The sequence below is a fragment of the Cotesia glomerata genome, linkage group LG2, assembly GCF_020080835.1.
Source record: "Cotesia glomerata isolate CgM1 linkage group LG2, MPM_Cglom_v2.3, whole genome shotgun sequence".
NCBI lineage: Eukaryota > Metazoa > Arthropoda > Insecta > Hymenoptera > Braconidae > Cotesia > Cotesia glomerata.
In genome coordinates, this window is record NC_058159.1 from 13,142,994 (window position 1) to 13,154,865 (window position 11,872).

The following is an 11,872-nucleotide window of genomic DNA, read 5'->3' on the forward strand; positions in this document are numbered from 1 at the left end:
AGCAACATGAAATAATTTTAGAAAGTAAAAAATGATTTAATTTAAGTGCTTTTTCGGTGTACATCTACTTATATCATTGTATAAGTGTAATATGGTTGTGATAGAAGCACTTAAAGATCACAAAATTGCTTGACCTTGACAAGTTGAGTATAAAGCACAACCTCACGCGCTTCGCGCTATGAGGCGTGCAAAAATACAAGAAATTTAAGCCGAGATAGTTGCTTGATCTTGAGAGAGTGAAAGTAAAGCACTACTCAAACCCTTCGCGTTTGCAACGTTAGTTTTAGCCGATAAATAAAGTTTTATTTAATCTATATAATTGATTTTTTTTTATCTCTATGAAAAAATTGTCAAAAGATACCTTTCTGAAAATCAACTCCTTTATTAATGAAATCAAATAAACCCCATCCCCAAAACCTTCCATTTTTCTGACCAATAAAAATCCAAAAAATCACCTAATCGCTTTACCATCATTTGTAATTATTCCTATCAATATTAATAAATTATCATTTTTATCAAGTAAAATTTTTTTTTGGTATTTAATAAATTTTTCTATATACTAATATTGATTAATATTTATTAGAACTTCGACGACAATTTGATTAGTATTAAATAAATTTATTAACTCTGCCTAATATTCGTTTAATTTAATACTAAAAAAATTTTTTTGATTATTTAGTAACATTTAATAAAAATGTCTGAGTACCTTTCAGACCTTATTTTAAAAAATAAGATCAGGTTCATGTATTTATTACGGCTTGACCTAAAAGTTATAAATTATTAATATTAATATAATATGCTACATAAATTAAATTTTTCATGTATATTATTTCAGCTTACACATTCAAAATTTATAATTTTTTACATTTCTTTTCTCGTACGTTTTGGTTTATTAGTCTAGTCAACAAGTGCCTTTTTGGTCAACTTTTTTCAGCAGTCTCCGAAAATTATGATTGAAGTGTCATTCGGTTCGGACTGGCATCTAGAAGATTTTCGAAAGAAAATGAAATTCCGCTTGCAAAAATTGCAAAAGTTATTAACAATTAACTAAAAAAAAGGGGTTCTAGTTTTTTGCAAATATCTCTAAAACTAATAAAGATTTTTCAAATTTGAAAAAAGATTCAAAAAGAGGAGGAAATTTTCTAAAAAAATTTTTGACTCCCGGAATTGTAGGACCAATATTTATAATTTTCCTAGAGGGTTGAAAATACGTCCGATAACGGGTACTCCGGTTTGCGCAAGCCACGCCCCCTTCGGACCTTTAATGAATAAATATTATTTAAACTTATTAAATATGAAAATTAAAAATTTAAAAAATTCATAAACCTGCAGGATAGATCAATAAACAATAATACGTGGTCAAAAATTTTTATCGCGATTTTTCAATAAGTTATCCATTAATTAATTAACAATTTTTTGGAGCACGAACATTAACATTGCAAGTACGATAATTGTTAATCCGAGAAAAAATATTTATATATAATTATATATATTTATATATAAATTGGTTATATATGATTATATATGAAAAATGGCCAAATATAATCATATCTAATCATATATAACAATATTTAATTATATATTTATTACATCTAATTAATTATTGGGTTAATTTTATGGATATAGTATTTAATATGGTCCTACGCAATTCTCTGTAACCAATTATAATGCAAAAAAAAATTATCTAGCTATAATTTTACGGCTATAACACCAGCGGTCACCCATCCAACTATTAACCCTGCTCAATGCTGCTTAATTTTAGTGATCTCCGTGCGTCTTGAAGTTTCTGTCTGCTGTGCTGCTGTCTTAGATGACAATGATTCTATGATCTACATAATGTATCATATGAGTTTATCATAAATATAATATAAAAATTGATTTTATAATATATTTGGATAGTCATAATTCATAATTTATTTATTTGACCGAATCTCATTATAATATAATACTTATTTAAATAATAAAATAAATAATGATTTTACTATTAGGTAGTAGCAGAGCAGACCAAAACATCTCATAGGAAACGTAACAAGACCGCGACAACAGATCATTTTAAAATCTTCCAAAACATTCTCATTTGATCACAATCTAAACGTAGATTTTACAACTTCCCATATAATTTTAAAACTTTCCAGATCATTCTAGAATTTTCTAGAACATTCTCATTCAATCAGAATCTAAATGTAGATTTTAGAACTTCCCATATCATTTTAAAACTTCTCAGATCATTCTAGAAATTTTTAGATCATTCTAGAATTTTCTAGAACAATTTCATTTGATCATAATCTAAACGTAGATTTTAGAACTTCCCAAATCATTTTAGAACTTCTTAGATCATTCTAGAATTTTCTTGAACTTTCTCATGCAATCAGAATCTAAACTTGGATTTTATAACTTCCTAAATCATTTTAGAAACTTCTAGAACATTCTCATTTGATCAGAATCTAAACGTAGATTTTAGAACTTCTCATATCATATCAGAACTTCTCAGATCATTCTAGAATTTTCTAGAACATTCTCATTCGATCAGAATCTAAACGTCGATTTTATAACTTCCTCGATCATTTGAGAATTTTCTAGAACATTCTCAATTGATCAGAATCTAGACGTAGAATTTAGAACTTCCTAGATCATTCTAGAATTTTATAGAACATTCTCAATCGATTAGAATCTAAATGTAGATTTTAGAACTTCCCAGATCATTCTAGAATTTTCTAGAACATTCTCATTTGATCAGAATCTAAACATAAATTTTATAACTTTCCAGATCATTCTAGACATTTCTGGATCATTCTAGAATTTTCTAGAACAATTTCATTCGATCAGAATACAAACGTAGATTTTAGAACTTCCCAGATCATTTTCGAATTTTCTAGAACATTCTCATTCGATCAGAATCTATACGTAGATTTTAGAACTTTCCAGATCTTTCTAGAAATTTCTGGATCATTCTAGAATTTTCTAGAACAATTTCGATCAATCAGAACATCTTTCAACCCCTGTATCTTTTACACCCTTATAATTATCGACTTGCAACTACCATAGTGCACGATGGGAATCTTGTACCTATTGCCACATATAAACACTATTCGTCTGCGAAGCGTAGTTTTGGCTGCAAAGTGAAATATAGGGACACATACCTTCAATTTTATATATATATATATATATATATATATATATATATATATATATATATATAAAGATTAACTCTGATTTTAAGAATAAGAATAAACAGAAAATTAAAAAAATAATTGTAAAATGTATAGACAAAAATCTGTTTGTGTATTTTTCCATATAATTATTTGTTCAATAATGAATTTATTTATTTGAGAATATTTATCAGAATAAAAAATATTTTTCGTTTTTTTTTTTATTTTAATATTTAACAAGTCTCAATTCATTAAAATAAATATTTATTTTCTGTAATTAACTTAGTTTCAACCTAAAATAATTGACACATAACAAGACATATACATTCATAACAATCACAAGTAAGGTTATGCTTGTAAACATTAGTAATAGAGTGAGCGCGACTACCGATTTTCGGACTTACTGCTGCCTCGTGTTTCGTTGTCAGTACATGAATACATTTTTCGGCTCGCCGTCGTAAAGCGCATGCGCGACTCGACCACGACATAAAAGTGAGGCTTTCTGCCATGAAATCGCAGCGGGAACCCCGTACTTTCGACCGGCGTAGTAAGAAAAAGTTATTCATTAATAAAGTTACGAAAATTTCAGTTTTCGTTATTCTGAAAGTTTCAAAGGACAACCGTTTCTAAACACCGGCCGATTTTGCTCGTCTTTGAACTCGTTCAAGGTATTTAACCAAAAAAAAAAGTGTGGAGAGTTTCATAAATATCCTTCAGTTATTGTGGGCAGTACACAGAAAGAAAAATTTCTTTCTGACTGGAGAACAAAATTCTTGGCTCAAGAAAATTTTAGGGTGCCTGAAGAAAGACCGAAGTTGTGTTGGCCAAAGTAAAAATTTTTCTTAGAATTCTATTCTTCGTGGAAGTAATTTTTTCTTCATTTAAATTATCATAAATATTTGATACAATAAATTTTTACATTTGATAAAGATTTTTAGATACTTTAGGGAAGCAGCGCCACCTACTTCAGCGCCAACTAATAAAAATATTAATGAAAATTTACTATCAAGATATTTAATTTTTTGGAGCAAAAGAGAAATTTTCTCAAGACAAGAAAATTTACTTCTATCAAGAACTAAATTTTTTGGAGCAAGAAGCTGAATTTTCTCAAAACAACGAGATTTTCTTGACTTATAAGTTTATTTATAAAGAAATTTTCTTGGATCAATATACGTATTTCTTAAAGCAAGAGAATTAATTTTGTTGCAATAAGTGAAATTTCTTGTGTCAAAAAAAATTTTTTTTTTACTCAAGAAAATAATTAGGAAGAAAAATATTTTCTTAGCCGCGTTATATATCCTACATGGACATAGTGGATTGAATGCCAAATCAAATTCAAATTTTTTTGAAATACCTAAAAGAAAAGACTACAGAGACATAAGTTGATAGTTATAAAGATTAATAGGAAAAACTAAATTTTTCAAATTCTGAAAAATCAAATAAAAAATATGAGCCATGATAGGCCCACTGTCAAACCAGGCTTAAAAAGTTGCGGAAAATATATTATATGGGTTTATTGTGACAAATTTTCAGGATAATCAAATTATGCATGATTTTTAGAAAACGTCTTCGAAATTTTGAAACTAAAATAAAATAATAGAGAAAAATTTTTCGAAAAATTCTTTTTTTTTTTTCTTTTCAAGAAACTTTATTTTTGAAAATTCGATATCTTTGAAGCTTTTGAAGTTTTTTTTTTAAATGAGTATGAAATTTCGTCTGAGGGTGTGTCAAAATAAAGGACCTGTCACAATTGGAGTGCTTAATATTGACATTTAAAGGTAGTAAGTCGAAATTTTCCATTTTTCATTAAAATAACATGGAAAAAAATTTGAAAAACGGTTAGCCCTGTAGGCCATCCCTGAAATTTCCCGCTATGTACGAGCTCAAAAAGATCGAAAAATGATCTATTCCAAAGATTAATTTTTATCTACCAAACGATCAGACGTGAAATTTTGGAGTAATGTAACAAATACTTTTTTCCGAACAGAAATTTCGGAGTTATGTAAATAGAACGCTTTTTTCCAAATTTTTTGACAACGATATCTTTTGAACGGATCAACTGATTTCAACTTGGTTTGCGGCAATCGAGGTCGATTTTGAGGTTAAGAGCTGATGAGATTCAGCAATCGGTCAACACACTATTTTTGAAATTATTCTAAAAAAATTTTTTTTTGAAAATTTTAATTTTGAGAATTCTCAATATCTACCCACCTGAATTTGATTTAAACTCACAGAAAATCTAATGGCAACGAAACTCTTCCGAAAAGTTATTCTAAAAAAACAACATTTGAAAAAGTTTTTTTTTCGTAGTTTTTTTGAGATTTCTCAAAATCTATCGTTATGAATCGGTCCAAATCGTAGAGTAATCATTTAAACACATTAGGCCTTTTTATAGAGCGATAAATTTCCTACAAAAATAGATCATCCTCATTTGACAATATTTATTTTTCAATGAGATAGAAAATTATTTTTAAAAAATTAGAAAAACGGTAGACCCTGAAGGCCATCCGTGCAACTTCCCGCTCATTTCATACCTACACAGTAAAAAATTTTGCGTCATTGCGTCAAAAAATTTTGTGTTAAATGTTTAACACTTTTATGTGTAAATTTAACATTTATTGTGTGAAATTAACACAGAAAAGTGTTAAATTAACACAAAAAAGTGTTAAATATTTAACATAAAAATTTTTAACACAAAATTTTTTGACGCATTGACGCAAAATTTTTTACTGTGTAGGCGCTTAAAATTGCACTAATGATGTTTTTGAGCTCTCCGAGCTCAAAAATACTATTTATGTGTTATTTTGAGCTCTCTGAGCTTAAAGAGATAACTTTTTATGCTTTTGAGCTCTTCGAGCTCAAAGGTCTGATAGAAGTTTGATAAAACACAATTTTTCAAATTTTTAAACCGCAATAACTTTTGAATGAAAGTGCCGAGGAACTCAGAGCTAAAGAACGGCAGAACAGCATCGCACGATGGCAATTGCAGTGGGACGCCGCGACAACAGGGAGATGGACACACCGTCTCATACCGAATATCGACGTTTGGCTAAACCGAAGTCATGGCGAGGTCAATTACTATCTGACGCAGTTGTTGTCAGGAAATGGATGTTTTCGGACGTATCTTCACCACTTCAAGCATGATGATTCACCGGAGTGCCCGTCCTGCCCAGGAATCAATGAAGACGCGGAGCACGTTTTCTTTGAGTGCCCACGATTTTACCCACAGCGAGATGAGCTGGAGATGATCCTAAAGAAGAAAATCCAACCAGAAACAATAGTAGAAGCAATTTTGTCATCAAGAGCCTCCTGGAACGCCATCAGCACATTTGAAACAGAAGTCCTCATAGACTTGCGTTCCATCGAAAGAAGAAGAGCAAATGACAACAACTAGAAGAAAGGTAAAATAACACCTCAGTTACCAGAAGAAAGAGCAGTAGCTAGATCCTCCCCTCACGAAGTAATGCCTAACGGCGGTTTCCATGAGGGATTAGGGGAAAGAGAAAAAGGGGCTTAGGGTTTAGTGGGTAGGGGCGCTAGCGTCGAGTTTTAGTATGACACTGCGTCGAATCACCACATATCCAGGCCAAACAACTATGCCTAGAATTCGTAAAAAGGATTCCCCCCCCCTTAAAACAAAAAAAACAAAAAAACCCCCCCCCCCCCCACACACACACACACACATATATATATATATATATATATATATATATACACACACATTCATACAGACATAGTGACAACCTCGCGGGGATAGTCAGGGAAGCTTTCTGTGACCTTCAAACGTCGAGATCTGATGAAAACTCGATTTTTGCAAAACGGGGTGAAAACAATAACTTACCGATTTTTGGAAATCTTCGATTTTCTTAGCGGGAAGTTAAAAAATGTTTTTTGACCAATTCTTCAAACTATGATATCGAATATCTTTGAAACAGTTAAAGTAATTGCTTAAACACATTTCGGTCTTTTTTTGTAGAAGATTCAATTTTTTACAAAATCATGTATGAGTATTTGATAAACCGATTGATTCATAATGAGATGTGGTCTTTTTAATAAGAGACTAAAGAAAAAATGGAAAATTGTCATGAGAAGGATTTTCCCATCAATATAAAGAGTTAAAAGTTGGTGAGCACTTTCTAGAGGTGCCAAAGAACCAACTTTTCAGTGTCGTAAGTAAAAAAAAAATATTTGATTTTTTTGAATCATCCTACTGTGTATAAAATCACAGAATTACTTATTTAAGGAAGTATGAGCGCTAGGCGGGTCGGGGATAGGTATCGACTCTATCGCGGTAAGGGGAGAGCAGTAGCCATATGATTTTTCTCAATATATAGATATAAATTTAACATTGGCTAATGGCGGCATTTATTTTTCTTTTAATTAATACACTTTAATTAGTCGGGCAAGTGTCAATTTTTTCGAATTAAATTTATCACTAATATATGGACTTTGATCCATAAGTTTTTTAAAAATATTCACTGACAGTTTTACGAGAAAAATACAGAAACGTATCAATGCTTGAAAGTTACCCCATAAGACCAATGTTAAATTGCTTAACTTTGAAGTTAATTATTTATTCAAATAATCGGGCAATCTCTTTCAAATTTTCGGAATTTGTTTAGACATATTTAAACTTCATGTTAAAAATAAATCAAGCCTTTTATCAAAAGTTGTCTTAGTGCTCGTACTTCTTTAGTTAAAGACATTTTTTTTTTAATTTTCATTTGTGAAGTATAATTTTATATCTATTTTTCTCAGTAACAGCGTTAATGAATACTAAAAAATTTTGTTTTTCAATTTTTTGTGAAGTATATTTATCAATTACGACTTTATATACCTGAAGTTGATTTTGTGAGACGCCAAAAAATGTAAAGTCCTCATCATAAACAGGATCACGCGTATTTCTTAGAACTCTTGTTTTTACTCTATCCTCTTTATCTGGTAAAAGTTGAAGCTTGATGTAGGGATCACTGGTTTGATGTCCACGGGCTGGTAATCCTGTGCACTTAACAACTGTGACTGCAAGTGCATTTTGATCAGCTTGGTAGCGTACTTTAAAAAATAACTGTCCTAGTTCATTTTTATTTGTGTCACCATTGATCAGTATACGCTCTGCTTTTTCACTAGATTCAAACTCAGCTTTATCTTTTTCATTTTCAACAGTAAGTGTAACCTCACTGGATGTCTTCTGGACTAAATTATCGTTTCCTCCTGTAAGTGATTTCAGCTGCGAAGAAAAATTATTAGAATTCTGGAGTTGCTGAGAGTCAGTTGGACTGGGTGTCTGTCCTCCAGAACCAGGTGGACTCTTAGCAGGCCCCGTAGGACTTGGACTTTTTTTTAAATAATGACTTGTACTTCCTGGACTTTTAACCGCTGTTGGCTTGCGATGAGGTGGTCGAAATGCCAATGACTTGTCCATGGTTAATTTTGTGTGCTCTCGACGTCGACGATATAACCACCAGGTCATCGCGGCGGCGCATATTGCTGCTATTGCAGCGATACATAATCCAACGAGGGTGTTCGTTGATACTGAAATTTTTACTATTGATATTGAATCTATTTATGCATCTATATTTTGTTAAAAAAAAGAAAATTAATAATTGGTAATCTATATTTTTTTATCGAAAATTTTAATATCACGTCAACATAATTTGCGATTGTAAAAATACTTTAAAATTAATATATTTAATGACTTTATGATTTATTGCTAAATACTGAGTCTTTGAAAATAGCCGAAACTGTATAGATGAAATCCACTGATGACTTCTATAATTTATTATATGAGTTATCATTTTATCCATACTTTTGTATCCATATACTCACATTTTTTTTGTGAACAAAAAAAATTTTTTATTTTTCGATTTTTTTAACGTAATTCTAATGAGTAACAAAATATTATATATCAGTTTTTCAATTATAAAATAATGATGTATCATTTTACGTAAGAACCATCTGGAAGTAGAAGTGTGCATAAATAATTAAAAATTGTAAAAAATACTTACCCGATTCAACAGGCCTTATTAAAGGTCCATCCTCCAAAAGACCATCGACCATGTTAGTCGTTTTATTATGAATAATCTTAGTTGAATGACGAAAAACTACTTGATTCACTAGACAAAAGACTCGGGCGTTATTTACGGCGTGTGATAGAATCCTTCATATCTAGAAACACTACCGAAAGACTTCGATCAATAGCTTGTTTAACGTGACTTGCGCAAAAGGGTAGTTGTTATTGTTATTAAAATTTAAGCGGAAGTCAAACTATCGATTGTATGTAACTGTTTTTAAGAATTTTTACTTGTAAAATAAATAATTTCAATTGTAATTATTCTCATCGATTTTGAATGACCAACCCGCAATTACTTATTTGAACCTTAATCAAATCAACAAAAGCAAAAAAATGACATCTGAGGTAACTCAGGTACGTTAGGGGTAGTGATTCCCATGAAAGTAATTAATATAGTAATGTATGAAAAAATTGATGTTATTTAATATACAGCATATAATAAAAATATACTTTTTCTATATTAAATATATAAATTATTTTCAGGGGGAAACAACAAAAAAAAATTTTCACAGACTTAATACAAGAGGTCATGTATACACAAATAGTCATACACACAAATTAGCATAAAGTTATTTTAATACTTAATTAAGACAATAACTAAGAAAGAAATTTATTTTTGTCTAGACTTAAATTCTTGTTTTACTACAATTACATGATCCATTGAAATATTAGTATACATTTTTTCTTTCCGTATGATGTTTTAATTTTTTACAAATTACTAATTATTTACAAATAATATATGATGCTTCATAGAAAATAATATGTGAAACCAAAATATCTATTATTTATTAAAAATTAGTAGAACCAAATATGATATTAATTGGAACTTTGACAAGTACTCTTTTGAAATGAATCCATGTAATTTCTCTAATTCAATTAGTGAACTTCTTACTCACACGCATGCGTGTAGATATTATATTCATTGATTCAATGATTCAATCAGTGAATTTCATTCATCACTCACTGGATGAATCAGTGAAATTCCGCTGATTCATTTTAAAAGAGTATCCACATAAATCAATCTGAAAAACGGTTGACTTTGCCGGCCATTCCAGGAATTTCCTCCTATGACCGGTTTCAAAACCCTTGAAAAGTTATCTACAAAATTGCACGCCTCATAGCGCGAAGCGCGTGAGGTTGTGATCCATCCCCGACTCGTCAAGGTTAAGCAATTTTCTGATCTTCAAATGCCTCCGTCACAACCATATTGCACTTATATATGGGGTATTCCATGCCAAATCGACCACTTTTGACCCCGACCCTTTTCGATTTGGCCGAAAGTTTTCCATCCTTTTCTACCCTATAAAAAACGGTTCTCAGAATTTTTTTGAATTTTTTTACCTAACTCCAAAAAAGTTATGAATTTTTCAAAAAAATGGCTTTTTATTTTCAAATAGCCATAACTTTTTCAAAACTAAACATTTAGGTACCTTTTTTAAAATTTTTGTTTTTAGATGTATTTGCCGATAAAAAATATTAAAAAATTTTTGTAAGTCAATACATATGGAATTTTTCAGTTTGGTGACAAAAATTAATGATTTTTCGAAGTTCGACATTTTTTTTTTTTAATTTTTTTTTTCTAAAATAAACTTTAATCAATTCCACAGTTATCCTGGTAGAACCCAGATTGGGCCGATTTCTCTTTCTATTTTTTATTCAATTGAAAAAATTGTTAAATTTTCAAAAATGGAAAAATTTTTTTTCATAAATTTTATTTATATAATGAGATAAATACAATTCAACGATTTCACGGCATTATATTCACAATTTAGAGGCTTCATCGATGACTGTAATTAGTAAGATTCAAATTTTAATATATCAATTAGTTCGATAAACTAGGGATAACAACTATCGACTTACCTATAGCCAGTAAACTAGATGCTATAAGCTAGTATGTTTTGATTAAAAGTGCGGCTTTTTCATTTTGAGATCTAAAACATAACCTATAAATCTTTTGTGCAATCTAGTGTTTTATAAAAGATTGTCATTACATTTGTTGTATAAATAAATAATTTCTCTAGTTTATAAGCGCTTTTTTAATTTGTCTTTATGGCGTCAAAAAAGGTATTTGATCGGTGTTGTAATCCTTTTGAGTTGGAATCTCATTTTAAAAAAATTGGTTTACGTCCGGCGACTGATATTATGAAAGTAACGTTAGGATTAGATGATAATTATTTATTATGCAGTTCATGTCGAAAAAAAGCTTCAGAGTTAGTGAAGCAACAAACAAATGCTCGTAATGATCCTAGTGCTGATGTAAGTGACCGTGAAGACAACTATAGTGACAATAATGACAACAATGATCAGGCTGATAATGATAGTAATACAACTGCCACGGATCTCCCATTATCCTTATCATTCCGTAAGTTTTTTTAATTATTTATACGTTACTTGAATACATTTCTAGTAGCTATACTATAAACTATTATTTTTCAAGTTTTCATGTCATTTGATAGCGAACCCAAAGCATCACAATCAAGCTCAGGATCCCAAGTTAGCGCTGCAACTCAATTACCCGTAATAAACCATGCATTAGAATTGTTAAATCAATCACCGATTCCATCGAAGAAATTGAATGATAATCAATTTTTGAACAATAAAATAAATCGGGTATCCGACAGCTTGAAAAGTTTTGCTTTTCTTCTTCCAGATG

At 30.2% G+C, this 11,872-nt stretch overlaps 1 protein-coding gene across 1 annotated transcript in view; it reads right to left on the reverse strand.

Moving 5' to 3' along the window:
* The window catches only part of LOC123260159 (synaptotagmin-4), a 36,066-nt gene extending 26,743 nt beyond the window's left edge, over positions 1 to 9,323 (reverse strand). Inside the window, exons 1-2 of the mRNA XM_044721147.1 lie at positions 9,155 to 9,323; positions 7,987 to 8,681 (exon numbers count right to left, since the gene is read on the reverse strand). Coding sequence (XP_044577082.1) covers positions 7,987 to 8,681; positions 9,155 to 9,206 — 747 coding nt within the window. The 5' untranslated portion in view covers positions 9,207 to 9,323. The remainder of the gene's footprint in view (positions 1 to 7,986; positions 8,682 to 9,154) is intronic.
* Between the last annotated feature and the right edge of the window lie 2,549 nt (positions 9,324 to 11,872).